General features: G+C 51.0%; 2 protein-coding genes across 8 annotated transcripts in view; both read left to right on the plus strand.

Annotated features, from left to right (window-relative positions):
* The first annotated feature begins 30 nt into the window (after positions 1–30).
* Positions 31–12,402, plus strand: TRMT12 (tRNA methyltransferase 12 homolog). 2 transcript variants are annotated; one of them, XM_006266012.4, is made up of 7 exons: positions 31–227; positions 1,380–1,548; positions 2,053–2,251; positions 2,332–2,482; positions 2,608–2,717; positions 4,480–4,637; positions 5,813–12,402. In XM_006266012.4, the coding sequence occupies exons 1-7, from the start codon at positions 112–114 to the stop codon at positions 6,284–6,286; spliced, it is 1,377 nt and encodes a 458-aa protein (XP_006266074.3). In that variant the 5' UTR covers positions 31–111; the 3' UTR covers positions 6,287–12,402. The 2 variants fall into 2 exon arrangements, with proteins under 2 accessions (XP_006266074.3, XP_019343554.1); XM_019488009.2 differs by lacking the exon at positions 31–227 and adding an exon at positions 236–630.
* Positions 4,546–21,780, plus strand: part of SYTL4 (synaptotagmin like 4) — a 28,189-nt gene continuing 10,954 nt past the window's right edge. For 2 of the 6 annotated variants that reach the window (XM_014599212.3, XM_059732724.1), the window contains exons 1-5: positions 13,740–13,847; positions 19,584–19,744; positions 20,016–20,231; positions 20,956–21,065; positions 21,299–21,413. In XM_014599212.3, the coding sequence (XP_014454698.1) occupies positions 19,635–19,744; positions 20,016–20,231; positions 20,956–21,065; positions 21,299–21,413 (551 nt within the window). In that variant the 5' untranslated portion in view covers positions 13,740–13,847; positions 19,584–19,634. Of the gene's footprint in view, positions 4,638–12,527; positions 12,649–13,199; positions 13,257–13,739; positions 13,848–14,264; positions 14,507–19,583; positions 19,745–20,015; positions 20,232–20,955; positions 21,066–21,298; positions 21,414–21,780 lie in introns of those variants that run through there. The other 4 variants (XM_014599213.2, XM_014599215.3, XM_059732723.1 and 1 more) reach the window with 4 other exon arrangements.

Consider the following 21,780-nt stretch of genomic DNA (forward strand, 5'->3'; position numbering starts at 1 on the left):
AGTGCCGCCCGGGAACAAGGGCAAGCACTTCCGTTCCGGCCTCACGTGAGGCCGGCGGAGCGGCTTCCTGCAGAGCGGCCTGGCGCTCGGTACCGCCCTCCCGCAGCAAGGATGGCGGCAGAGGGGCCGCGCAGGCTCCGCTGGGAACCACTGACGCGCCGCGCCGGCGGAATGGCCGCAGCCGCCCCCGCGCTTGTGACCGAGGCGCGCTGCGCCCAGCGGTGCAGGTGGGGGCGGGGCGGCGGGCAGCGAGCCAGCCCCAGAGCCGCGCACGCGGGGCAGCACGGCCTGGGGCCTGAGGGCCTGCGGGTCACACGCCCGCCCCTGCCCGGAGCAGAACCGTCCCCACTGGCTGCTGGGGGCTATGGCGCTTCTCGCCTTCGTCAGGGCCCAGGCACTGGTGGGCTTCGGCCTAGTTTGCTGGGCACCGCCCGTCTGCGCACTGGAGTCTCTGCACCAAATAGCGGCAGCAATGAGAAGCGGAGCTGTGGTGTGGCTGGCCCAGCTCCTGCCTGAGGGATGCCAGCATTATCCCCACTTCACACTAGTGGGCACGTTATCACTATTCCCAATACACTGAGGCGGAAATTGAGGCACAGCAGAGTGTAACAACGTGCCTGTGGCCATGCGGTGAGCCTCTGGCAGAGCGGGCAATAGAGTTGGCTTCCTGACCATAGACCACACAGCCCAAGAAACAAGGGGCTCATTGAACTTGGGCTGAGCAGCATGAATGGCGCACCACGCTTTCCTCAGGCCTAGACTGGTAGAGAGCCTAGAGCAGCAGTTTCCAAACTGGGGTGCACCCCCCCCGAAGTGTGAAGGGCTGTGGGGTGCGCACCATGGTCTGCAAGGATCAGGAAAAGGCAGGTCTGGAGGCACTGCCCAGCTAAGGCGATTCATGGGGCTGGGGTGGGAGGGAGCTGTGGGGGCACATGCTCTTTCCCCCCCCCCCCCCCATTTTGAATGGGGCAGGAGTGGGTGTGGGCTGCAGGCTCGGGGCTCCCTGCCCTGCTGCCTTGCTCCTGGGGGTCCCACACTGGCTATGCCACCATGGTGAGGCACCCCCTGCCTGTTCAGCAATGGCAGGGGTAGCGGTAGCATGGAGTTGTGCCCCCTGCTGCTGCCAGGCAGGCAGAGGGTGCACAGCCAGCGTGGGGCTTAGGAGGGAAGGCAGTAGGGCAGGGAGCCCCAAGCCCACAGTGGGCAGCCTGTATTCGCCCCCCTCTTCTTGGCTCTTGTCTAGCTGTGGCGGCAGTGAGTGAGGGAGAGAGTGGGGTGCATGAACAAGATTGTAACTCAAAGCAGGGCTCTGGTTAAAAAGTTTGAAAACCATTGGTGTGCAAGGTGAATGGTGCCTGAATGCCTTTTTGGCCTTGCAGGGAGTATTTGGAGGGAGCAAGGATCCTAAATGTCAGTCACCGGGTGCAGAAGCTGCCAGATGGTACTGTGGCACTGCCTGTGCTGGAGGGGAAGCTCACCAAGCAGCACCTTCAGGACTTGAGGGGGAGTATGGCCCCTGGAACAACATGCATACTGTCCTGGATCAAGGTCAGAATGGTCCTAGCTATCTTGGTGTGGGCAGGAGTGGGGTTTACCATGCCTGTCCCAGCTAGTGGCTGCTTTTTTGATCTTTGCAGAACAGCACTGCAGAGGCACCAAGGTGTCCTGTGCTTCCTGGCCACAGAGTGACTAGTCTTTGTGCTTTGAGGCCTGCCAGAGCCTGCCTCCTGCCCTGGCCAGGTGTATAGTGTGGGACTTGGTGGGGTCCTGACCCCTTCAGTCCTCAATAGACTAAGCCAGTGACAGGTGTACCTTGGCACTGCCCTGCATTATCTGGTGTTGACAGGGAACTCCTGGGTGTGGCCTTTGGGGGGTCTGCTTTAGTTCCTGTACAGTCAATATGTCTCACCCATGAACTGGCCATCAGGAAAGAATAGAAAATGACCCAGCACAACAGCCATGGAGAGGGGAGGTGCACAAATGACCCAGCCCTGAGCTCAGGAAGGGAGTGAGCCTGGCTTCACATCTGAGTCCTTTATGTTTCTTTCCCAGAAGCCCATCCCCTCCAAGGCTGCTCGAGCCCAGTCACCTGCCCAGAAGCTGTGTGGTGAGCTGCAGCACTTAGTAGCACGCTTTGGGGGCAGGTGGTCAGAGGAGCTGGAGCATGACCTCCCTCACTCCTGGCAGCGACATGGCGACCTGGTCATGCTGAGCAAGGACTGCTTCAAGGCTGCCCTGTGGGAGGAACTGGGTAAGAGGAACCTGCTGCTCTGTCTCCTGACAACCATTATCTGCCCCCCACCAACCCGTCTGCTTGGACATGTCTTTCAGGACCAGAGCTCTGGGAGACGGTTGCTTCTTCTCTGAAGGCACGACGACTAGCCAAGCAAGGACGAGTATCCCCAGATGGGGTGCGAACCCCAACTGTTAGCCTTCTGCTAGGGCATGATGGCTGGGTGGAGCACATGGACAATGGGATCAGGTAGGAATAAGGATGGGACAAGTGGGGAGTGAGCAGGAAGGAGCTGTTAAGCCAAGCAGCCCAGGGAAGGGCTTGCTGGTTAACCCATGCTGGGTGCTTTCACTGGGCCTGTGATGTTTTCCCAGATACACCTTTGATGTGACCAGATGTATGTTCTCTTCTGGAAACATTACCGAGAAACTACGGGTAGCATCGCTGCAGTGTCCCAGGGAAGTGCTGGTTGATCTCTATGCAGGTAGCTGACCTGAGAGGTCATACGTTGGCCCTCTTCCAACTTCCTTGGGGCCCTGGGAGTAGAACTCTGACCTCTGTCCAGATAAGTCTGCCTCTGAGAGCAGAGCACGTGGCCAGCAGAGTCTGACTGTTTCTCTTCAGGAGGCTCAAAAGGTATTTCCTTGAGGGAGAGGCTCTTCTTATGGCACGAGTGAAGTACAAAGGCCTCCTAGAGCAGGGCTGGAAGGGAGCAGGGTAAGGAGGAGTGAGCAGGAAGCTCAGCTAAGTGATAGGGGGGATGATACAGCTACAGCTTAAAGAAAGGTAAAAACTGTGCCCAAGCCCAGCAGTCCATTTGGGTTGGCATTGTTAAGACATGTTACTTTCTGTGACCAGCAGCACATATGGAGATAACAACTACCATCCTTTGACTCCCCAGCCCAAATGACTGGGAAGCCACTGACAGATGATTTAGCTGGTGGTGGGCCTTGATTAGTGGCCTCACTAATCTAGAGTGAGGCTTGAACTCCTGCCTATGGAGCTGTAGCAAGATACTTTCCCTTGGCTGCCACCATGCCCTGGGGTGGGAGGGGGTTGGGGCAGGGATATTATTAATTGGGTCCCTGCTGCTGGGTCACTGCTGTTCCCTGACTGACTTCTCTGCCCTGGCTTACTGTGTCTTGAGCTCTGTTGAGAATCCCCCCTCCTCATCCCCATTTTTTTGGATGCCCCCTAAATTGGCCTGGCCCCAGGCACAGACAAGCAACACTATTACCCTGGAGTCACTGACCCTGAAGATTTAGCTCCTGAGTAAATTTACTCCAGAGTAAGGAGGAGACAACCAGTTTGCCCAAGTGAGTTGCCTGAGGTAGGCACTACTACAGTGTCTCACCACTAGGTGGCAGGGGAACTAGTTGCATTGAGCAAACTGTAGGCGTGGCCAACCTGTGACATGAATGCCACAGGTGGCACCGGCAGTCTCTACTGGCATTTATACACATGTTTTTGTGCTCAAACATGCCAGAGTGGAGCTGATGCACACTGCAGTGCATCACATGCAGCTGTACAAACGGCAAAATGCATGTCAGCTTGCAGAAAATGGCAGCGGCATGCTTTTAAACTAAAACATCTTCGATGTGTTTTAGTTCAAAAGCATGCTGCTGCCATTTTCTCAGTGCTGACACACGTTTTGCCACTTATACATGGGCCACAACGCCGGGCACTTTTAAAATTGCCCGGTGTTGCGGCGCAAGCATATGTACAAATGCCCTGTGTGGCACACACGGGATTGGGGAGGGAGTGGGGATACAGCAACAAATAGGACTGGGATCAGAAGGTAGAGCAACAGATCAATCAGGGAGCACAGGACAAGAAGCAGAAAGCAGAGCAATAGATCAGGCAGTGGGAGGGGATGTGTGTGGCATTTGGGGAGAGTACAGAGCTAATTTGTGCTACACCTGCCAAACATAACCCTGACTGTAGTAGAGGATTGGGTACATACAGTGTTATAATTTATGCCAGTGCATTTGCTCCTTGCTTGCTTGAAGGTAGTTCTACCCTGGAGTGGAACCAAGATGTTTTCAAGTCAAGATTTACCATTTCATAGGAAATTTTGAAACCGTTTTTGATCAAGTTTGGAACAACCACAGATTTAAGAGCATTAACAAGTTCCTACCAGCTGGATGCCCTGGAGTCTAGTTATTGGGCCTGATAAGAAATTTGCTCCAGGTCCAGTGCTGTTTTGTCACTGTGCTATTTGCTGTTTGTCCCTCTTCTGCCCACAGGGATCGGCTATTTCACGCTGCCTTTCCTGGTTCATGCTGGTGTGGCCTTTGTCCATGCCTGCGAGTGGAACCCACATGCTGTGGAAGCTTTGAGGAGGAACCTGGAGTTGAATGGCGTGCAGGATCAGTGTTGGATTCACCCAGGGGATAACAGGCAGGTGAGCAGAGAGCAGTCCTTCCACAACCAAAGGGCCACAGCAGGGCCTCAAAGGTGGGGAGCTGTGGCCCGTTAGGGAGGAGAGTGAATGCGACTGTGAGCTCTCCCTTGGGAAGTTGCCCCGTGCACTCCACCTTTCTCATGTGACAGGGTTTGTAGTGTCTGTAGTCAGGAGAGAGAACAGGGACATGGGTGTGTTAAGGCCTGTGTTGTCTTTGACCAGCTGCATGTTTCTAAGGTGCAGAAAGAAAAAGGACCAGATCAGCTCCATCCTTTGGGGCATGTGGTACTTTTTCCAGAGCACTGACCTCTGTCTGTAACTGTCCCAAGTGCTGGGGGATTACGCCCTTCTCCTGAGACACTTTTCTGCAGCCTGGTAGGTGGAGCTCCCCATCGGGACTTCAGTCTGGTTAACCAGCAAGTACTTTGCATCCCACTGCTCTTGGTTGCACCTCTGTCACACACACCTTTTGGATCCACCCAACATCTTCAGTAGTTATTGTTTTACCTAAGCTGTTTGCATTGGGCAGAGTAAAGCAAGTCTTGACAGAGACAGGCCCTGCCCCAGGGGGTGTGATGGCATTTCCTGGCTCGTGTCAGGATGTACCGATTGCTTTGCCCAGAGCATCTGAACACTTCAGAAACATCAGGACTGCTCTGGGCTTCGATAGACAGAACCCTACTAATTTTGGTGAGTAATGGGATTCTGGGGAGCACCGAGTCCTGGGCAGTTGATTAACAGACCTTCGGCTTCACCAAGCCTGAAATTGTTCCTAGGCCAAAGAACCGTCTGATGGCAGCTATTATTCCCCTGCACCATAATAGTATCCTGCCTCACTCTGCCTATCTTTTCAGTACTGCCCTGAGTGACTTCTGTCCCAGAGGAAAGGGAAAGGAATAAGAATGGGGGCACAAGGGACGCACAAAAGGGGTGGTGGACACACAGTAGGAGGGAATAGAGAACAGTGATGTGGGGGATGAGTCAAGGACAGAGTAGCAGGTTGCAGGGAGTCCCTGAAGTAGAGGGAAAGGAAGGGACTCCCAGAGAGCTGGTGGGAGGAATGGGGGATGCCAGGTGATCCTGGTGAGAGCAGTGAGCTTGGCTGGCAGATGCCATAAAGTGTGTGACTGTATGCACTCTCTCTGTGGCATCCTCCTCACTGCCCCTGTTTACAGTTGGAGCTGCGGGACGTGGCTGATCGGGTGAATCTGGGACTGATTCCCAGCTCAGAGCAGGGCTGGCCCATCGCCTGCCAGGTTCTGCGGAAGGACACGGGGGGAATTCTCCACATCCACCAGAATGTGGAGTCTTTCCCTGCAAAGGCTCTTCAGCTGCCCTGTGGCCTGTTGAAGGAGCAGTCACTTTGCAATGGACAGGAGGACAGCGGGGCCCAGAGGAACCACGGGAGCCCAGAGACTGCTGATGTGATGGATTCTGTGCAGAAGATTCAGTTCACTGGGACCAGGCCTGAATGGCAGAGGTGGGCAGAGGCCACGGGAGCTCAGATCAGGTTTCTGCTTGAGAAGTTGCATGGGGAGCCATGGAGGATAAACATCCTGCACATCAAGCCAGTGAAGTCCTATGCGCCCCATGTGCACCACCTGGTCCTGGACTTGGAGTGTCGTCCCCTGCAGGCAGAGCCACACTGAAGGAACAAGGCCCAACCTAGTTGCAGGAGGCTGCTAAGGGGGAGCCAGTATTCATTGGGGCCAGAACAGTGGAGAACTCTCCCAGCTCTGCTGTGAGAGTGCTTGTTTGTCTCTTGTTCCAGCCCTGAGCTGGCAGTTGCTGTGATGTTGACCCACAATCCCAAGAGCCCTGTGAAAGGCAGTCTCAGCAGGAAGCATTAAAGCAGAGTCCTAAGGGTGCACTGAGTTTTGAATCAGTGAGTTAATGTAGATTTGAGCAGTTACACAGTTTAATAACATATACACGAGTTCCTGATTCAATTATTACTGTGGCTGCTCAGATCAATTACTGACCCAGGGGGAGAGACAGTAGTCATGAGAATCAGCTCTGTGATTGCTTGCAAACATTGCTTCCTGTTCCCTGCTGAGTCTTGTACTCCTGGGAACCCCGTTGGAGAGGCACGTGGCTCAGGGAAGAGTACTGTTGTATAGATTGGTATGTCCACAGAAGAGAAGGACAGGCAGGAGGGCAGGAATGGAAGAACCTTGTTCCCCTGCACCTGAGATAAGCAGGCACATCACCTGCTTTTTATTATAAAGCCACTAGCTGGATTAGTGAAACAGTGAGATCACAAGTAGCACTCTACCTCACTTCTCTTTCTCCTTTTCCTTTGCTTGCTGCTTATTTGTGGCTGGCAGGACAGCAAGATCCCAGGCACCAAGGTAGAGAGATTGGTTTTACTGAAGAAGCCAAGCCAGTGTTGTAGTCATAGAATCATAGAAAATTAGGGTTGGAAGGGACCTCAGGAGGTCATCTAGTCCAACCCCCTGCTCAAAGCAAGACCATCCCCAGCTAGATCATTCCAGCCAAAGCTTTGTCTAGCTGGGTCTTCAAAATCTCCAAGGATAGAGATTCCACAACCTCTCTGGATAGCCTGTTCCAGTGTTTTACTACCTTCCTCGTGAAAGTTTTTCCTGATATCTAACCTAAACTTCCCTTGCTGCAACTTGAGACCATTGCTCCTTGTTCTGTTATCTGCCATCACTGGGAACAATCCAGCTTTATCCTCTTTAGAACCTCTCATTAAGTAGTTGAAGGCTGCTATTAAATCCCTCCTCAATCTTCTCTTCTCCAGACTAAATAAGCCCAGTTCCCTCAGCCTCTCCTTAGAAGTCACGTGCCCCAGCTCCCTAACCATTGTCATTGCCCTCCGCTGGACTCTAATTTGTCCACGTCCTTTCTGTAGTGGGAGGCCCAAAACTAGACAGTACTCCAGATGTGGACTCGCCAGTGCTGAACAGAAGGAAATAATCACTTCCCTCAATCTGCTGACAACTCTTCTACTAATTCAGTCCAGTATGTCATTAGTCATCTTTACAACAAGGGCACACTTGGCTCATATTCAGCTTACTATCCACACTAACCCCCAGGTACTTTTCTGCAGATTTGCTGCTTAGCCAGTTGGTCCTCAGTCTGTACCAGTGCATAGGCTTGTTCCATCCTAAGTGCAGGACTTCGCACTTATCCTTACTGAACCTCATGAAATGTCTTTTGGTCCAGTCCTTCAAGTTGTTGAGGTCTCTCTGAATCTTAGCCCTACCCTCCAGTGTATCTCCTATTCCCTCCAGCTTGGTGTCATCTACAAACTTGTTGAGGGTGCACTTCATGCCATCTTCCAGGTCACTGGTGAAAATATTAAACAAAACTGGCCCAGAACTGACCCCTGGGGCACTCAATAACAGCTGCCAACTAGATACAGAGTCATTGACTTTTACCGTTGGAGCCTAATGATCCAGCCAGTTTTCTGTCCACCTTCCAGTTTTCTGTCCACCTTTTACCGTTTGAGTCCATTCATCCAGCCTGTACTTCCTTAGCTTGCATATGAGAATGTTGTGGGAGACCATATCAAAAGCCTTGTTAAAGGCAAGGTATATCACATCCACTGGTCTCCCCGCATCCACAGAATCTCATCTCATCATAGAAGGCAATCAGGTTGGGCAGGCATGACTTGCCCTTGGTGAAGCCATGCTGACTGTTCCTAATCACCACTCTCTCTTTCAAGTGCTTAGAAATAGATTCCTTGAGGACCTGGTCTGTGATTTTTCTGGGGGCTGAGGTGAGGCTGACTGGTCTGTAGTTCCCTGGATCTTTCTTTTTTCCTTTTTTAAACATGGGCACTATATTTGCTCTTTTCCAATTGTCCAGTACCTCTCCCAATTGCCACAAGTTTTCAAAGATAATGGCCAGTGGCTCTGCAACCAGTCACATTGGCCAACTCCTTCAGCACCCTCGGGTGCATTCCATCTGGCTCCATGGGCTTTTACACATGCAGCTTTTTAAAGTAATCTCTAACCTGTTCTTTTGCTACTGTTGGCCGCTCACCACCTCCCCAAACTGTGCTGCCAGGTGCAGTAGTCTGGGAGCTGACCTTGCTTGTGAAGCCTGAAGTAGTTCTTGCATTCTGAATGGCAGCCCAAAGCTGCACTGTATTGCTGGTGTGGACTCCAGCTGGCAGACAAATTAATTTCAAGCAGATTTAGGCCATCCAGGAATGCCTTTGGGCAAGTTGCTGATAAGCAGTGCATTCACTAAAATAAGACTCCCATAGTAAGCAATCAACAAGTAACCCCAGCTGGACAGTGAAAGTTGCTTAAGCGTATACAAAGGCACAAGCTGTTTCAGGTACTTTGAGCATTACATGCACGTGAGCCAAATTAGTGCAGTCCAGCAAGTCAGGCCTGTGGAGAATTGCCTGATTCTCTGTGGGCTCCTGCTGTCTGAGCATTAGCGTAGTGAGGGTGCTTAGGCATCATCTGTCCTCTGTGCACATGACCCAGCACTGCTGCACTGATGGCGGCCACCCTGACATCACACCCACATCACCGCCAAGCTCAACAGCTTGTACAAAACTGAGTACAGCTGCTCTCCAGTCCAGTGGCGTTATTGAGGGAGTGCGGGGCTGAAGGCACCGACTAGAGCCAGTTGCAGTGCAGATAACAAGTGGATGCATCTTGACTTTGGTGTGTCCCCATCCCTGTGTGGATTGACTTGTTTTGCAGACCAGGGCTGCACCCCAGAGCTAGCTGCTTATGCAAACTTGGGCCTGGCTAATATCTCTCTGCTGCTACTGGCTTGGATGCACCAAATTTCTAGCTTGTGACTCTGTCTGTTTCTTTCTCCTCACCAGCATCCCCCAAAGCCCTGTGTAACTTCCCTGTTGCTTTCGAGCAAATTCCAGCCTAGCAATTCAGTTGTTCCAGGAAATCCTTCTGGCTGTGAGGTCTGGTTGGGGGAAGGAGGGAAGGGTGTGAGAAGGAGCCCCTGGAAGTGCCTTTAGGTATGACTCCTTCCATACACAAATACCTTTATGTGCTTCCTGTTGCCTTTTTCTTATCTCTTTGTTCTGTAGGACAACAGCAGAGGCTGAGCACTCCCAGCCAGGGTGGTTCTGTGTGTACTGGGAGGGCTGTCCCCCAAGATATAGATAGAACCAGTGCAACCCAGAGTGACTCATTTTGCTCAGCCCTGTGTTTGTTTGGTGCACAACAGTGTGCCACTGAACCCCAGAACAGTGCCCTGGAGCCACCTCTGGCCCCTCCCAGCAGGGGTGTTCAGTCCCCCTGGCTGCCAGTCAGGGTTTACACAGATCGGGAGGTAGGAGTTGCTGGAGGGTTCAGCCAAGAAGAGGTTTTTCTGAGCTTTCCTGTTCCTCTCTGGAGCCTGCAAACTCTGCAGGCCAGTCTGACCCCACCCAGATTAGCTTTTCTGCAGTGAGCTGTGTGTGCTGTCTGGGAGGAGCTGCCTTCTCCAGCTCTGCTGCAGTACTAGTCATGCAAATAAACCACAAGTTCTATAGCAAAGCACCCTTGGGAAAGCAGGGCAAAGGACAAAGTGATCTGAGCCAAAAGCTTGGGTCTGGTCACCCCCAGAGTTAGATCTGGGGCCTGGATTTGAATGTCATGCTTGGTCTCTTGTGGCTGAACTCATAGCCAGGATCCAAGCAGCCCCAGTTATGGAGAGTTTAAAAATCCAAAAACCACTTTTGTACTTCAGGCCCTTTTTCCAGTGTAAAACCACCTGCAAGTCAGAGTAGAGGCCCCCAGTATAAGGCAACTGCAAATCTGGGGTGAGGGGCTCCAGAAAACTCCTAGAAGTCTAGAAAAGAGCATGTATGGAGAATGTTATCAGTTCAGGCAAAGGGGAAGGGGAAACTCAGCAGACTTCCTGTCTGTTCAGGAAAAGCTGGTCACAGGTACAGATCTGCTTTGGCAGAAGGGGATGGAGCCTGTGAGCCTGCTGCATTCCCACATACTGGTCATCTGGGGCCTGTCAGTCAGAACATTTTTGCCATGATTCCTCCCTCGTATATAAAAAGAAACTGATTGTATCTAGTGAGAATGTTCACCGTGGCCCTATAACCCAGAGGACCACAATCTGTAGGAGCTTACCACAACAAGCAGGCATAGAAAGACCAGTAACCACAGACTGTTAAAACCAAAACCTTAGCTTGCTTCCTAGAATGAACTTATGATGGAGCTGTGTGAAAAAGCCACTCTGATAAGTCTGTGTAAGGCCACACCAGCCCTACTCCTGAGTTCAAAATAGAGTAGTCCCTTGTGTATTTGAATGAAACAACAACCCACAAATGCAGATAGTCAAGGGGGCATCTAACTTGTCTACAGAAATGAAGGCAAATACATTCTTAAAGCATTTGATAGGGTGTTTGACAAACCAATGTTAAGGGTATAATGCAACCTCTTTAGAGAGCGAGCTTATTGTGCTGCCAAAAATCTGCTCTCCATGGAGAAAGTAAAAGCTGGAATTGGCCAGTAGGCAAATTAGATCTTATTAAGCAAATACACAAGCTAACTGATAGGGCTGGTGGTACGGTGACTGCAGGCACAGCAAACCAGTTACAGATTTGTACAGAGCCTTTCCTTTGTACTCTAAAAGTTAGGTTGCACATAGACCCTTGATGGGAGCCTTGTCTCGCTATCATGCTTTTGGTTTCACTGTCACATCCCTGTAACTGATCCCGTGAGGATTCATTTTTCCTCTCTTCTACTTGTGCTGCTCCATGTAGTAGTAGTAGATTTATGACTTGCCAAAACAGTACAATAACAATTTCATACAATAAAGGAGCCACCTATACAGTATATAATTCTTGCTAAAAAATGCACAATAAGATTATCCAGTCCACAAGCCTATGCAAAATTAAAACAACATAGCAAGCATATGATCACATAAAAGAGAGAATAAAATGAAGTAGTGAACATAAATAACAAACGTGAGTTCTGTCTGATATTGGCCCTCATTCTATATGCAAGTAACACAGATGCACCTAAGGTGTATAGGACCAGCTCTGAAGTGTTAGAAGCCAGATTGTTTTTTCTTCATTAACCCAGCATTTATAGTTTCCCATTAATAGAGAGATCTGTTGTCCTCTAATTTCTTCAAAAAACAATTGAGACCACAAATAATGATTTAAATGCTGCTCAGTGTTTTGATCCTCTCCCCCCATCCTTTTGTTTTTAAACTGTATTAGTTAAAAATCACAACAGCAGAATTCATTAGTGAGGAGTGGCACAGGCTGGAAGCCAGTTTCATCTCAGCACATTGCGCTAGCACTTACTCTGTGGAAGCTGCCAGCCAAGAACTAACCTACTTACTGGGTGTTAGCTCATTTGAACTTGCTAATACTATCTGGCTCTCACAGGACAGCCACCTGTGAGCTGCCTCAAATCCAGGGGAGTTTCTAGGCCAGAAGGGCTGGCTGAGAACATCTAGTCTGAATTCTGGTACAGGCCACAGAATTCCTTTATCTACCCAGTAACCTGTGGTATATCAGAGCAGTCTCTGACAAGCTGTCCAATCTTGATTTTAACACTTCAAATGATAGGGTCTGTCTCATCCCTTGACAAACTTCCAGTGGTCTGTTATCCTCACCATTACTAATTTGTACCTTATTTCTAGAGTGAATTATTCTAATTTCAGTTCTCAGCCATTGGTTCTTGTTGAGCTTTTGTGTTACATTAACAAGCCCTCTTGTACTGGTTACCTTCTCCCTGTGTAAGTAGACCACGGTTGACTAACCTCTTAACCTCTAATGAACTGAATAAAGTAAGCCTCTCAAGTCTCTCCTGTTTTAAATTGTATTATTCTTGGCGTTCTTTTCAAGACTCAGATTTTTGCAACCTTTTTTTTTTTTTAAGGTTGGGACACCAGAACTGCATGCAGCATCCTAGTAGCAGTCTGACTAGTACAAGGGATGCATCACCTCCCTACACCTGTTCTACATACCCTTCTCGGAGGACTGCTGTAGCCTTTCCTTCACATCTAGAAGGCCTTGCTTTTGTACTTGGGGTAAAACCTTATATTTGGGGTAAGGAAGGAAGTTTGGTCAGATTAGTATGGACTGTGGGGGGTTTTGCCTTCCTCTGTAGCAGGGGCCCTCTACCCAGGACCTCTTGAGCACATACTGACAACTCATAGATGTGGGACATTGGCTACCATGGTTCCCCTGCTTTACTGATGGCAGGGTAGGGTGTTAGGTATGTGCTGTGTCAGGGTTGACAATAGCCTTATGTAGAATTTAGATTAGGGATGAGTTTAGTTTATGGATTAAATTAGATTAGATTATGGATTGTATAGACTGGTTTGGGTGGGGATGAGGCTGCCTCAGGCAGGGGGTAGGACTAGGACTAGATGGCCTCTGGAGGTCCCTTCCAGCCATGCTTCTCTGGGATTCTATGATTTCCTGGGAACTTGCATGCAGTTGCTGTCTGCCAAGACTCCTACAGGTTCTCCTTTCTCAACAAGAGGGGATGCAGGTGGGTGAGGCAGCGATGAGCTGTGCTGGCACAAGTTGGGGTTTAGGCTCAGGTTTGGACAATTGGAGCAGCTGCATCTTAAACCCAAGATGTGCTCTGGACCTGTTTGCAGCCCTGAGCCTGCAAGATGGTGGGAGTTACACAGCCTGCTCTGGGTGATGTAAGTGGCTCGAGCCCTGTGCTCTTTCCCTGTCGTTTATTTCAAGAAGAGAAGCAAGGACTGCAGTGGCACAGCTCTGCCAGGCTGGGGAGGCCTGTAGGACGTGGGGGGCAGAAGGGAACAGGGCCTAGCTCGGGGAGGTGCGGACGAGCTCGGGCCAGGAGACCGGGTGGGTTTTACTCCTAGTACCTTGGCGGGAGGAACGTGCGAGGGGAGTCCCTGGCTCGGGCCAGCGGTGACGCGGGGTCCCCAGGCCGCGCGCACCTGCGGGCCGAGCCCGTGCAGCGGCACCTCCGCACCGCGCCCCAGGCAGCGGCCGAGGCGGGCCCGAGGGAGCCCACCAGTGTGTCTGTGCCCCGGGCGCGGGTCCTTGTCGGGGTTGGGGTCGGGGTCGCGCCCGCTCCCCGGGCGGGGCCGCCGCGGCTCCTTTAAGGGCCGGGGCAGGTGAGACGAGCGCTGCTTCCTTGCGGTGCCGGCTCCGCCCTGCTGCCGTCTGTCCTGTCCTGTCCTGTCCTGTCCTGTCCTGTCCAGCTCAGCCCAGCCCAGCCCCAGCGGCCGCAGCAGCGCGGGGAGCCGGGCCCCAGCTCCCAGGTACCGTGGCGGGTGCGGACGCGGGCGGCGCCAGGACGAGCCCAGAGCCCGGCCGCAGGAGCCGGCCGGGCCCGCTGTGCGCCCCGGCGGGGCCCGCCCGACTCCCCGCAGCCGGAGCGAGAGGCCGGGGCGGCGCTTCCTGCCTGGGTCCGCTTCGGTCTTGCCTGCCGCTTCTGCAGCAGGGGCGTAGCTCACCTGGGTGGGAAGGACGCGGAGCCCGCGGCTTTGCCTCGTTCTTGGGCTAAGGGCTGTTGGTTGCGTTTGCAAATGGCCCCTGCATCCGGCTAAGGGTTGCCACGCTGAAAAGGGGACAAGACGCGGAGGCGTTGCTGAAGTTCACGTCTCTCCTGGGATATCGAAGCTCCTGTCTTTCACCAGGGTCCCCAGAACGTGGTGATGCCCTAAACTTGGAAATGGCCAGCACAGCTGTACTTTTGGATGTGATCTACTACCCCTCTGTTTTAGCTAAAATCATTGTGGCTGAGGGAGCCAGTGGGGTGTCAGAAGGAGGGACCTCTAAGCACAGAAGTAATTCCATTGTAGCACTTGGAGCCGGAGGCAGTACCCTGGGTAGGGCTTACTATTGGTGAAGTAGGGCAGGGTAAGCAGGTTAACCTGAGCCCCATACAATCCATGGGGCGGCCAGCAGTACAGCACAGGTAAGCAATAAGCAGGTAAGCAATAAGGGGCCCTTTGGGCATCAGAGCCGGGGGACAACAAAGGCACCAGTCACAGGGCTCAAGTGCCTGTACACCAATGCTAGGAGCATGGGGAGCAAGCAGGATGAACTAGCATTCCTGCTTGCAGAAAACACCTACGACTTAGTAGGACTAACAGAAACCTGGTGGGACTCCACCCACGACTGGGCAGTACATATTGAGGGTTATAAGCTGTACAGAAAGGATAGAGTGGGGGGGAGAGGGGGAGGGGTTGTGCTCTGTGTCAATGAGCAATATACATTGACCCTTATCAAAACGGAATCGGAGGAGGAGAAAGTAGAAGGATTGTGGGTTAGGTTACATGGAGGTCAAGGAGAAAGGGATTTGGTGGTAGGGGTCTGCTACAGACCCCCACACCAAGGGGAAGAACTAGATTTGGGCTCTCGGAGATCATAAAAACGAGGGAGGCGGTAGTCATGGTAGACATCTGCTGGGAGACGCAGACAGCAAATTCCCACTGTTCACGCAGGTTCCTATCCTGTGTACAGGACCTCCATCTGATGCAGGAGGTACATGGTCCCACTAGGGGGAATGCCTTACTGGACCTGGTATTGGCAAAGGGACATGACATGGTAGGAGACCTACACATTGGTGGTCACCTGGGGGACAGTGATCACCAAATAATAGAATTCATCATAAGACATTGCGTGGGTAAGGTAACTACTAGGGTGAAAGTGCTAGACTTTAGGAAAGCTGATTTCAATGAACTCGGGTGTTTAGTCAAGGATGCACTGCAGAGTAAGAGTTTTGAAGAGATGGGAGCCTAGGAAGGGTGGCTGTGCCTTAAGGAAACGATCCTTTGGGCACAGAGGGAGACGATCCCGATGTGGGGGAAAGGGGCCAAGAGGCTTCCTTGGCTGACCAGCGAAATCCAGAGCAGCCTACGGGCTAAAAGGGGGGCATATAAAAAGTGGAAATGGGGAAAGATTACTAAGGAGGAGTATACCTCCTCTGCTCGTGCTTGTAGGGAGCCAGTTAGACAGGCCAAAGCTACCATGGAGCTGAGGATGGCATCCCAAGTTAAGGATATCTAAAGAACAATTTTTTGTTATATAAGGAGTAAAAGGAAGGCCCAGGGTGGAATAGGACCTCTACTAGATGGGCATAAGCAATTGGTGACTGACAGGGGGGACAAGGCTGAACTCCTCAACGAGTTCTTTGCCTCAGTGTTCCTAAGTAAGGGGCAAGACAAGTCTCTCACTGGGATTGTAGAGAGGCAGCAGAAGGGTGCCAGACTACCAAGCGTAGACCCTGAGATGGTGCAGAGTCACTTGGAGGAACTGGATGCGTTTAAGTCGGCAGGGCCGGATGAGCTCTATCCGAGGGTATTGAAGGCACTGGCTGATGTCATTGCACAGCCACTGGCGGGAATATTTGAACACTCGTGGTGCACGGGCCAGGTCCCGGAGGACTGGAAAAGGGCCAGTGTGGTCCCCATTTTCAAGAAGGGGAGGAAGGAGGACCCAGGCAACTATAGGCCAGTCAGTCTCACCTCCATCCTTAGCAAAGTCTTTGAGAAATCATCAAGGCTCACATTTGCGAGAGCCCGGAAGGAAAAATTTATGCTGAGGGGAAACCAGCACAGGTTTGTAGCAGGTAGATCATGCCTGACTAATCTAGTCTCTCTTTATGACTAGGTTACTAAACACCTGAATGCAGGAGTAGGGGTTGACGTCGTTTACTTAGACTTCAGGAAGGCCTTCAATACGGTATCCCACACCATACTGGTGAACAAGTTAAGAGGCTGTGACTTGGGTCAGTCCGGTGGGTGGTGAATTGGCTAGAGGGTTGTAGCCAGAGAGTCGTAGTGGATGGGTCAGTATCGACCTGGAAGGGTGTGGGCAGTGGGGTCCCAGCAGGGCTTGTTCCTTGGACCGATACTCTTCAATGTCTTCATCAGCAACTTGGACGAGGGAGTGAAGTGTACTCTGTCCAAGTTTGCGGATGACACAAAGCTGTGGGGAGAGGTGGACACACCGGAGGGCAGGGAACAACTACAAGCAGACCTGGACAGGTTGGACAAGTGGGCAGAAAACAACAGAATGCAATTCAACAAGGAGAAATGCAAAGTGCTGCACTTAGGGAGGAAAAATGTCCAGCACACCTACAGCCTAGGGAATGACCTGCTGGGTGGCATGGAAGCGGAAAAGGATCTTGGAGTCCTAGTGGACTACAAGATGAACATGAGTCGTCAGTGTGATGAAGTCATCAGAAAAGCTAATGGCACTTTATCATGCATCAGCAGATGCATGACAAACAGAATCAAGGAGGTGATACTTCTCCTCTATCGGGCGCTGGTCAGACCGCAGTTGGAGTACTGCGTGCAATTTTGGGTGCCGCACTTCAAGAAGGATGTGGATAACCTGGAGAGGGTCCAGAGAAGGGCTGCTTGTATGGTTAAGGGCTTGCAGGCCAAGCCCTATGAGGGGAGACTAGGGCACCTGGACCTCTTCAGCCTCCTCAAGAGAAGGTTGAGAGGCGACCTTGTGGCTGCCTATGAGTTCATCATGGGGGCACAGAAGGGAATTGGTGAGGTTTTACTCACCAAGGCGCCCCTGGGGGTTACAAGAAATAATGGCCACAAGCTAGCAGAGAGCAGATTTAGACTGGACATTAGGAGGAACTTCTTCACAGTTCGAGTGGCCAAAATCTGGAACGGGCTCCCAAGGGAGGTGGTGCTCTCCCCTACCCTGGGGGTCTTCAAGAGGAGGTTAGATAGGCATCTAGCTGGGGTCATCTGAACCCAGCACTTTTTCCTGCCTATGCAGGGGGTCGGACTCGATGATCTATTGAGGTCCCTTCCAACCCTAACATCTATGAATCTATGAGTAGAAAACACTGCTCAATTTTGCTTACTGTGGTAACAGACTTGATGATGGAGGGGCTGTATGGAACGCACTTTAGATGCTCATTCCTGGATGTGGGATTATTTCAGAAAGACTTTGAAGAAACTGCTGGAATAGATTTATTTAGTATACCAGCTAGTTCTTTCCTGTTCTTATTATGTTTCTAGGTCTAGTCTTTTATTCTTTATGAAATGGTTTTTAATTTTGGTCCATATTAGTAGAACAAGGCTGTTTTAAAGAAATATGGTCAGTTTTAAAACTCCTGTTAAATTTAGCAGCCTGAGTGAAGAGCACCTGATGTGTGATTATTTAACTTTAAATGTAGATGTTTTTATTTTCTGTTTTGCATCTTATTCCACAAGAACAATAATACAATTATCCATTTTATTTTCTATTTGTCACATACATTAGCATAATCGTCTAAACTGTCGGAGAGTTCTTTAAAACTCAGATAATATTTCTTATGATTTCAGTGGGGTTTTTAAAATAATTATTTTTTCTTTTAACTTGGAAATAATAGGGGAGGCAAAACTTCCAGGTTAAATTGGGTTTTTAATTCTGAACCTAGTCCCATAGTACATTTGTTTTTGATATTATTATTATTTTATTTTATTTTTTTTTTTTAGAATATTGCTTAGACTGAAAATGGGGAGGGGGGAATGAGCCAGAATCAGTTGTTTAGGAGACAGTGGCTGTTTAGTTAAAAGTCAGAGAAAATTGAATTAGAAACTTTAAGGGTACCTACCCTAAAGGATTAGAAGGCAGGGGTGTTCATGGGAGTTGATTCTTTATACACACACACAATATGTAAACTGCAGTTCAGAAGCTTTTGCAAACTCTAACACGACAACTTAGTTTTGCTTGGTGTTCATGAGAACAACAGTCCTCAACTGTGGGTTTACTTTTTACTTTGTGCTGTTACCAAGCCTCTGCTGTATCTCATGCTGGCCCTTAAAAAAAGAAAAAAAGAGAGGGTGCTAAATTTAATACATCTTAAAACAAGACTTGCCTCCTGAGGCACTCGCCTCCTGTTCCAGTGACCTCTAATCCCTGTTGCCCTGTGGAATCTCAGCAGGTCTGTAACCATAGCCATGGCTGTGGTATCATTTAGGAAGCAGGAAGGTCCCTTCTGGACAGCATTGCAGAAGGGCAAAATTTCTGCTGGTTGTACTTGAAAGCAATGCTCTGTGAACAGCAGGAGCTCAGTTCAGGAAGTGATTCGGTTAAGACTGACAAACGTAGTGGCAGCGCTGCTTTTCGATGTAATGAGTTGTGATGTGTGTGTACTTCAGAGCCTAAGGGAGACGGATGCTTCTAAAAGCTCTTCCTGGCTTGCTCCTTCTGTGCAGTGTCTGATATATTGTGCTGCTCTGGGAATGAAAGCAACTTGATAAAGGCAAGCTTTGTAGATAGTCTGTTATAAAGCACAAGCAACTCTTTGCTGCATCTGCAGCTTCTGGATGGAGCAAATTTGTTTTATTTTTAAATCTCCCAAGTCCTGCCCATCAGTGGGGCCAAAGGGAGAAACCTCATGGGCTAGAATCTACAGGCTAGAAGTAGCTACCTACTGCTAGTTCACTAGATGCACAGTAGCTTCTTCAGGTATGGGAAGATCAGAAGCTTAGAAAGTCATGACTATCCAGGCACTTTCAAGCTGCTAGAAAGAGGAGGGGCAGTGCCAATTCTAAAATCTATTCCGTCCTACTCCTGCTCTCCCTTCCTCCCTCCCCCCCCAGTCCATGGTCCTGACAATGTTGGATGCAGGGGACAACCCCCCCCCTCCCCCCCAAGCCTGCTGGTGAATTGACATAACTGCCTAATGCTCCCCCAAGGGTGTGTTAAGGCACGTGCAGAGTACTGGAGTGCCAGAACACACTGATGTGCCTCCTAGGTAGCTGAGAGGGCAGCAGAGGCAGTGCCCCAGGAATGGAAGGGGAGGAGATGAAGCTGGCTGTGCGTCAGAGCCTGATGCATGTAGCAACATGGACTCCTGTGTAGGCAGACTTGCTATGAGGTGAAGGAACTGCAGGGCCAAACCTATGATAAATACTGCGTCAATTTGACTGCATTTGGGGATTTGGGGAGGGTCTCTTCTCAGACCAGTGCAGCATGTGCTAGAGGCATGCAGCAGTGCAGCACTTGACTTTATGAACTTGCTCATTTGCTTCTAGCTTGGAGGAGGCCACCTGCTTTAAAAAAGGGTGGGCGGCTCCAGAGAAGCCATGTCAGAGGCTGTTGACCTGTCTTTCCTGTTGGACACGGAGAGGGATTTGATCCTGCAGGTCCTGCAACGGGATGAGGAACTGCGGAAAGCTGAAGAGAGGCGAATCAGGTGAGAGCATGGAGGGGATGCAGAACTTGTCCTTCAGTCTCCCCCTTCAGTTCCTGCTCTGTTAGGTTTTGCCAACAATGGCAAGGTAGAGTGGGTCAGGGATCATGCAACTGGGCATGATGTGTTGTGTGTCCACCCTCCTGGGTGAGGGTGAATGGGGTAGGCAGCACAGCCTTGCTCAAGCTGGTTTTCAAGGAAGAAGTTGTATCAACTAGTGTCATGGGGTTTTCTCTCTGAGTTTTAACTGTTCCTGGCTTTTGGGTTTGAGCAGGCGGCTGAAGAATGAGCTGCTGGAGATCCGGCGCAAAGGGGCCAAGAGGAGTAGCCAGCGCTATAGCGAGCGGACCTGTGCCCGGTGCCAGCAGAGTCTGGGCCGAGTGAGCCCCAAGGCCAATACCTGCCGTGGCTGCAACCACCTGGTGTGTCGCGACTGCCGCTCCTACAGCATCAACAGCACCTGGCGTTGCAAAGTCTGCATCAAGGAGGCGTGAGTGTGAGCCTGTGAGGGGGCTGTGCTGAGCACTTCAGAGCCCTGACCACTGTTGTCTCCTTGCCTATTCCCTCCTCACCAGTGGCCATCCAGGCTTGTAACCCCAGTGCCATGACAGACACCCCTCCTCCTCTTCCTCCTGTATGCAACAAAGTCCTCATGGCTTCCTCTGTCTCTAGAACCTGCCCTTCTCCACTTCCTCTGCCAGGAGTCTTGGCTCTGTCCTGTCTTAGCTTGTTCCTTTCTTTCCTTGGCTTGGACTTCATAGTCCCATGTTGTCCGGACCATGCTTGTGTCCCCCACTTGCTCCTCACAAGCAGGATGCAAACTTCTCCCTTCCCCTGCCTTACCCTCTATGTCTCCTTTTCCTTTTGACTGCTCCTCTCTCTCCTGTGGCTTGCCCCACAGCTTCTTCTGCTGCAGCTCCTTGGGAGAGTCTCATGCAGCTTTTGCACCCAAAATCTGCTTATTCTTGTCTCTCTATGAAGGCTGTGACTTTGGCTGACTCTGCTGGGGCTGACCCTGGCCTCTTGGCTCTGGGGCAGTTGAGTCCATAAGCTGTGTAAGCTAGCATGTCAGCCTCATAGGACTGGGATCTTGTCTCTGTGCTTCTTGACTTTGCTGCCTAAATGTTCCCTTTTGGGCTGGTAGAGTGATGGGGCAGAATGCTGACCTTTGTGTATGGTGAGAGCAGCCTCTAACTTCCCCTTTCCCCTGGCAGAGAGCTGAAGAAGGCAACTGGCGACTGGTTTTATGACCAGAGGGTCAATCGCTTTGCAAACAGGCCAGGGAGTGACGTAGTGCGATTGTCTCTTAGGCACAAACCTGCAGGTAGGTGCAGTCACGCTGGTGAGGGGAGAGGTCCATGTTGGAGAGCATTAATGTGGGCTGAGTAACAGGCTGTGCAGTGTAACCCTGCAAATGACTCCTATCTTACCCTTTGAGGGCCCTCCAATTTTGAATGGGGGATTCTTGTTTGGGTGCTCCTGAGTGATGATGGGTTTGGATGTGGGAGGTCTCTAGGCAGCTTTGGGGTCAGCCTGGTGTCCCTCCTTCTCTCTCAGCTAGCAAAAGGGAGACAGTGGGGCAAACGCTTCTCCAGCAGGCACAGCGGGCTGATCCCAAGAACTCCCCTGGCACCTGGCAGAAGAGTCCCCAGGACAGACGGAAGGGACCAAGGTGAGGCCATGTTGGCTCTGCAAAAGTCTCTGTTTCTCCCAACTGGGGGAGAGGGCACTTTTCAGCTCAATAATTTTCCTATGTACCTGCTTTCCCATCCTCTTGTTTCCCTGGTACCTGGGAATTGCATCCCAGCTTAGCTTGCATTCCATGTGCATGGATCAAAACAGTGGGATAATAAGGGCTAGTGTCTTCAGGGAAGAGAGCCTTGACAGTAGCAGAAGGTAGCATTGGCTTTGATTCGGGGGGGGTGGTGGCTGATACTAGAAATAATAATAGAACCTAAGCCTTAACAAACGCATGACTGCAGCAGCTCTTTTCTTTGCTTAAAATTTGATGCTTTGGGTTACCTTACCACTGGTATGGG

The sequence above is a fragment of the Alligator mississippiensis genome, chromosome 8 (assembly GCF_030867095.1).
Source record: "Alligator mississippiensis isolate rAllMis1 chromosome 8, rAllMis1, whole genome shotgun sequence".
In the NCBI taxonomy this organism is placed as follows: domain Eukaryota; kingdom Metazoa; phylum Chordata; order Crocodylia; family Alligatoridae; genus Alligator; species Alligator mississippiensis.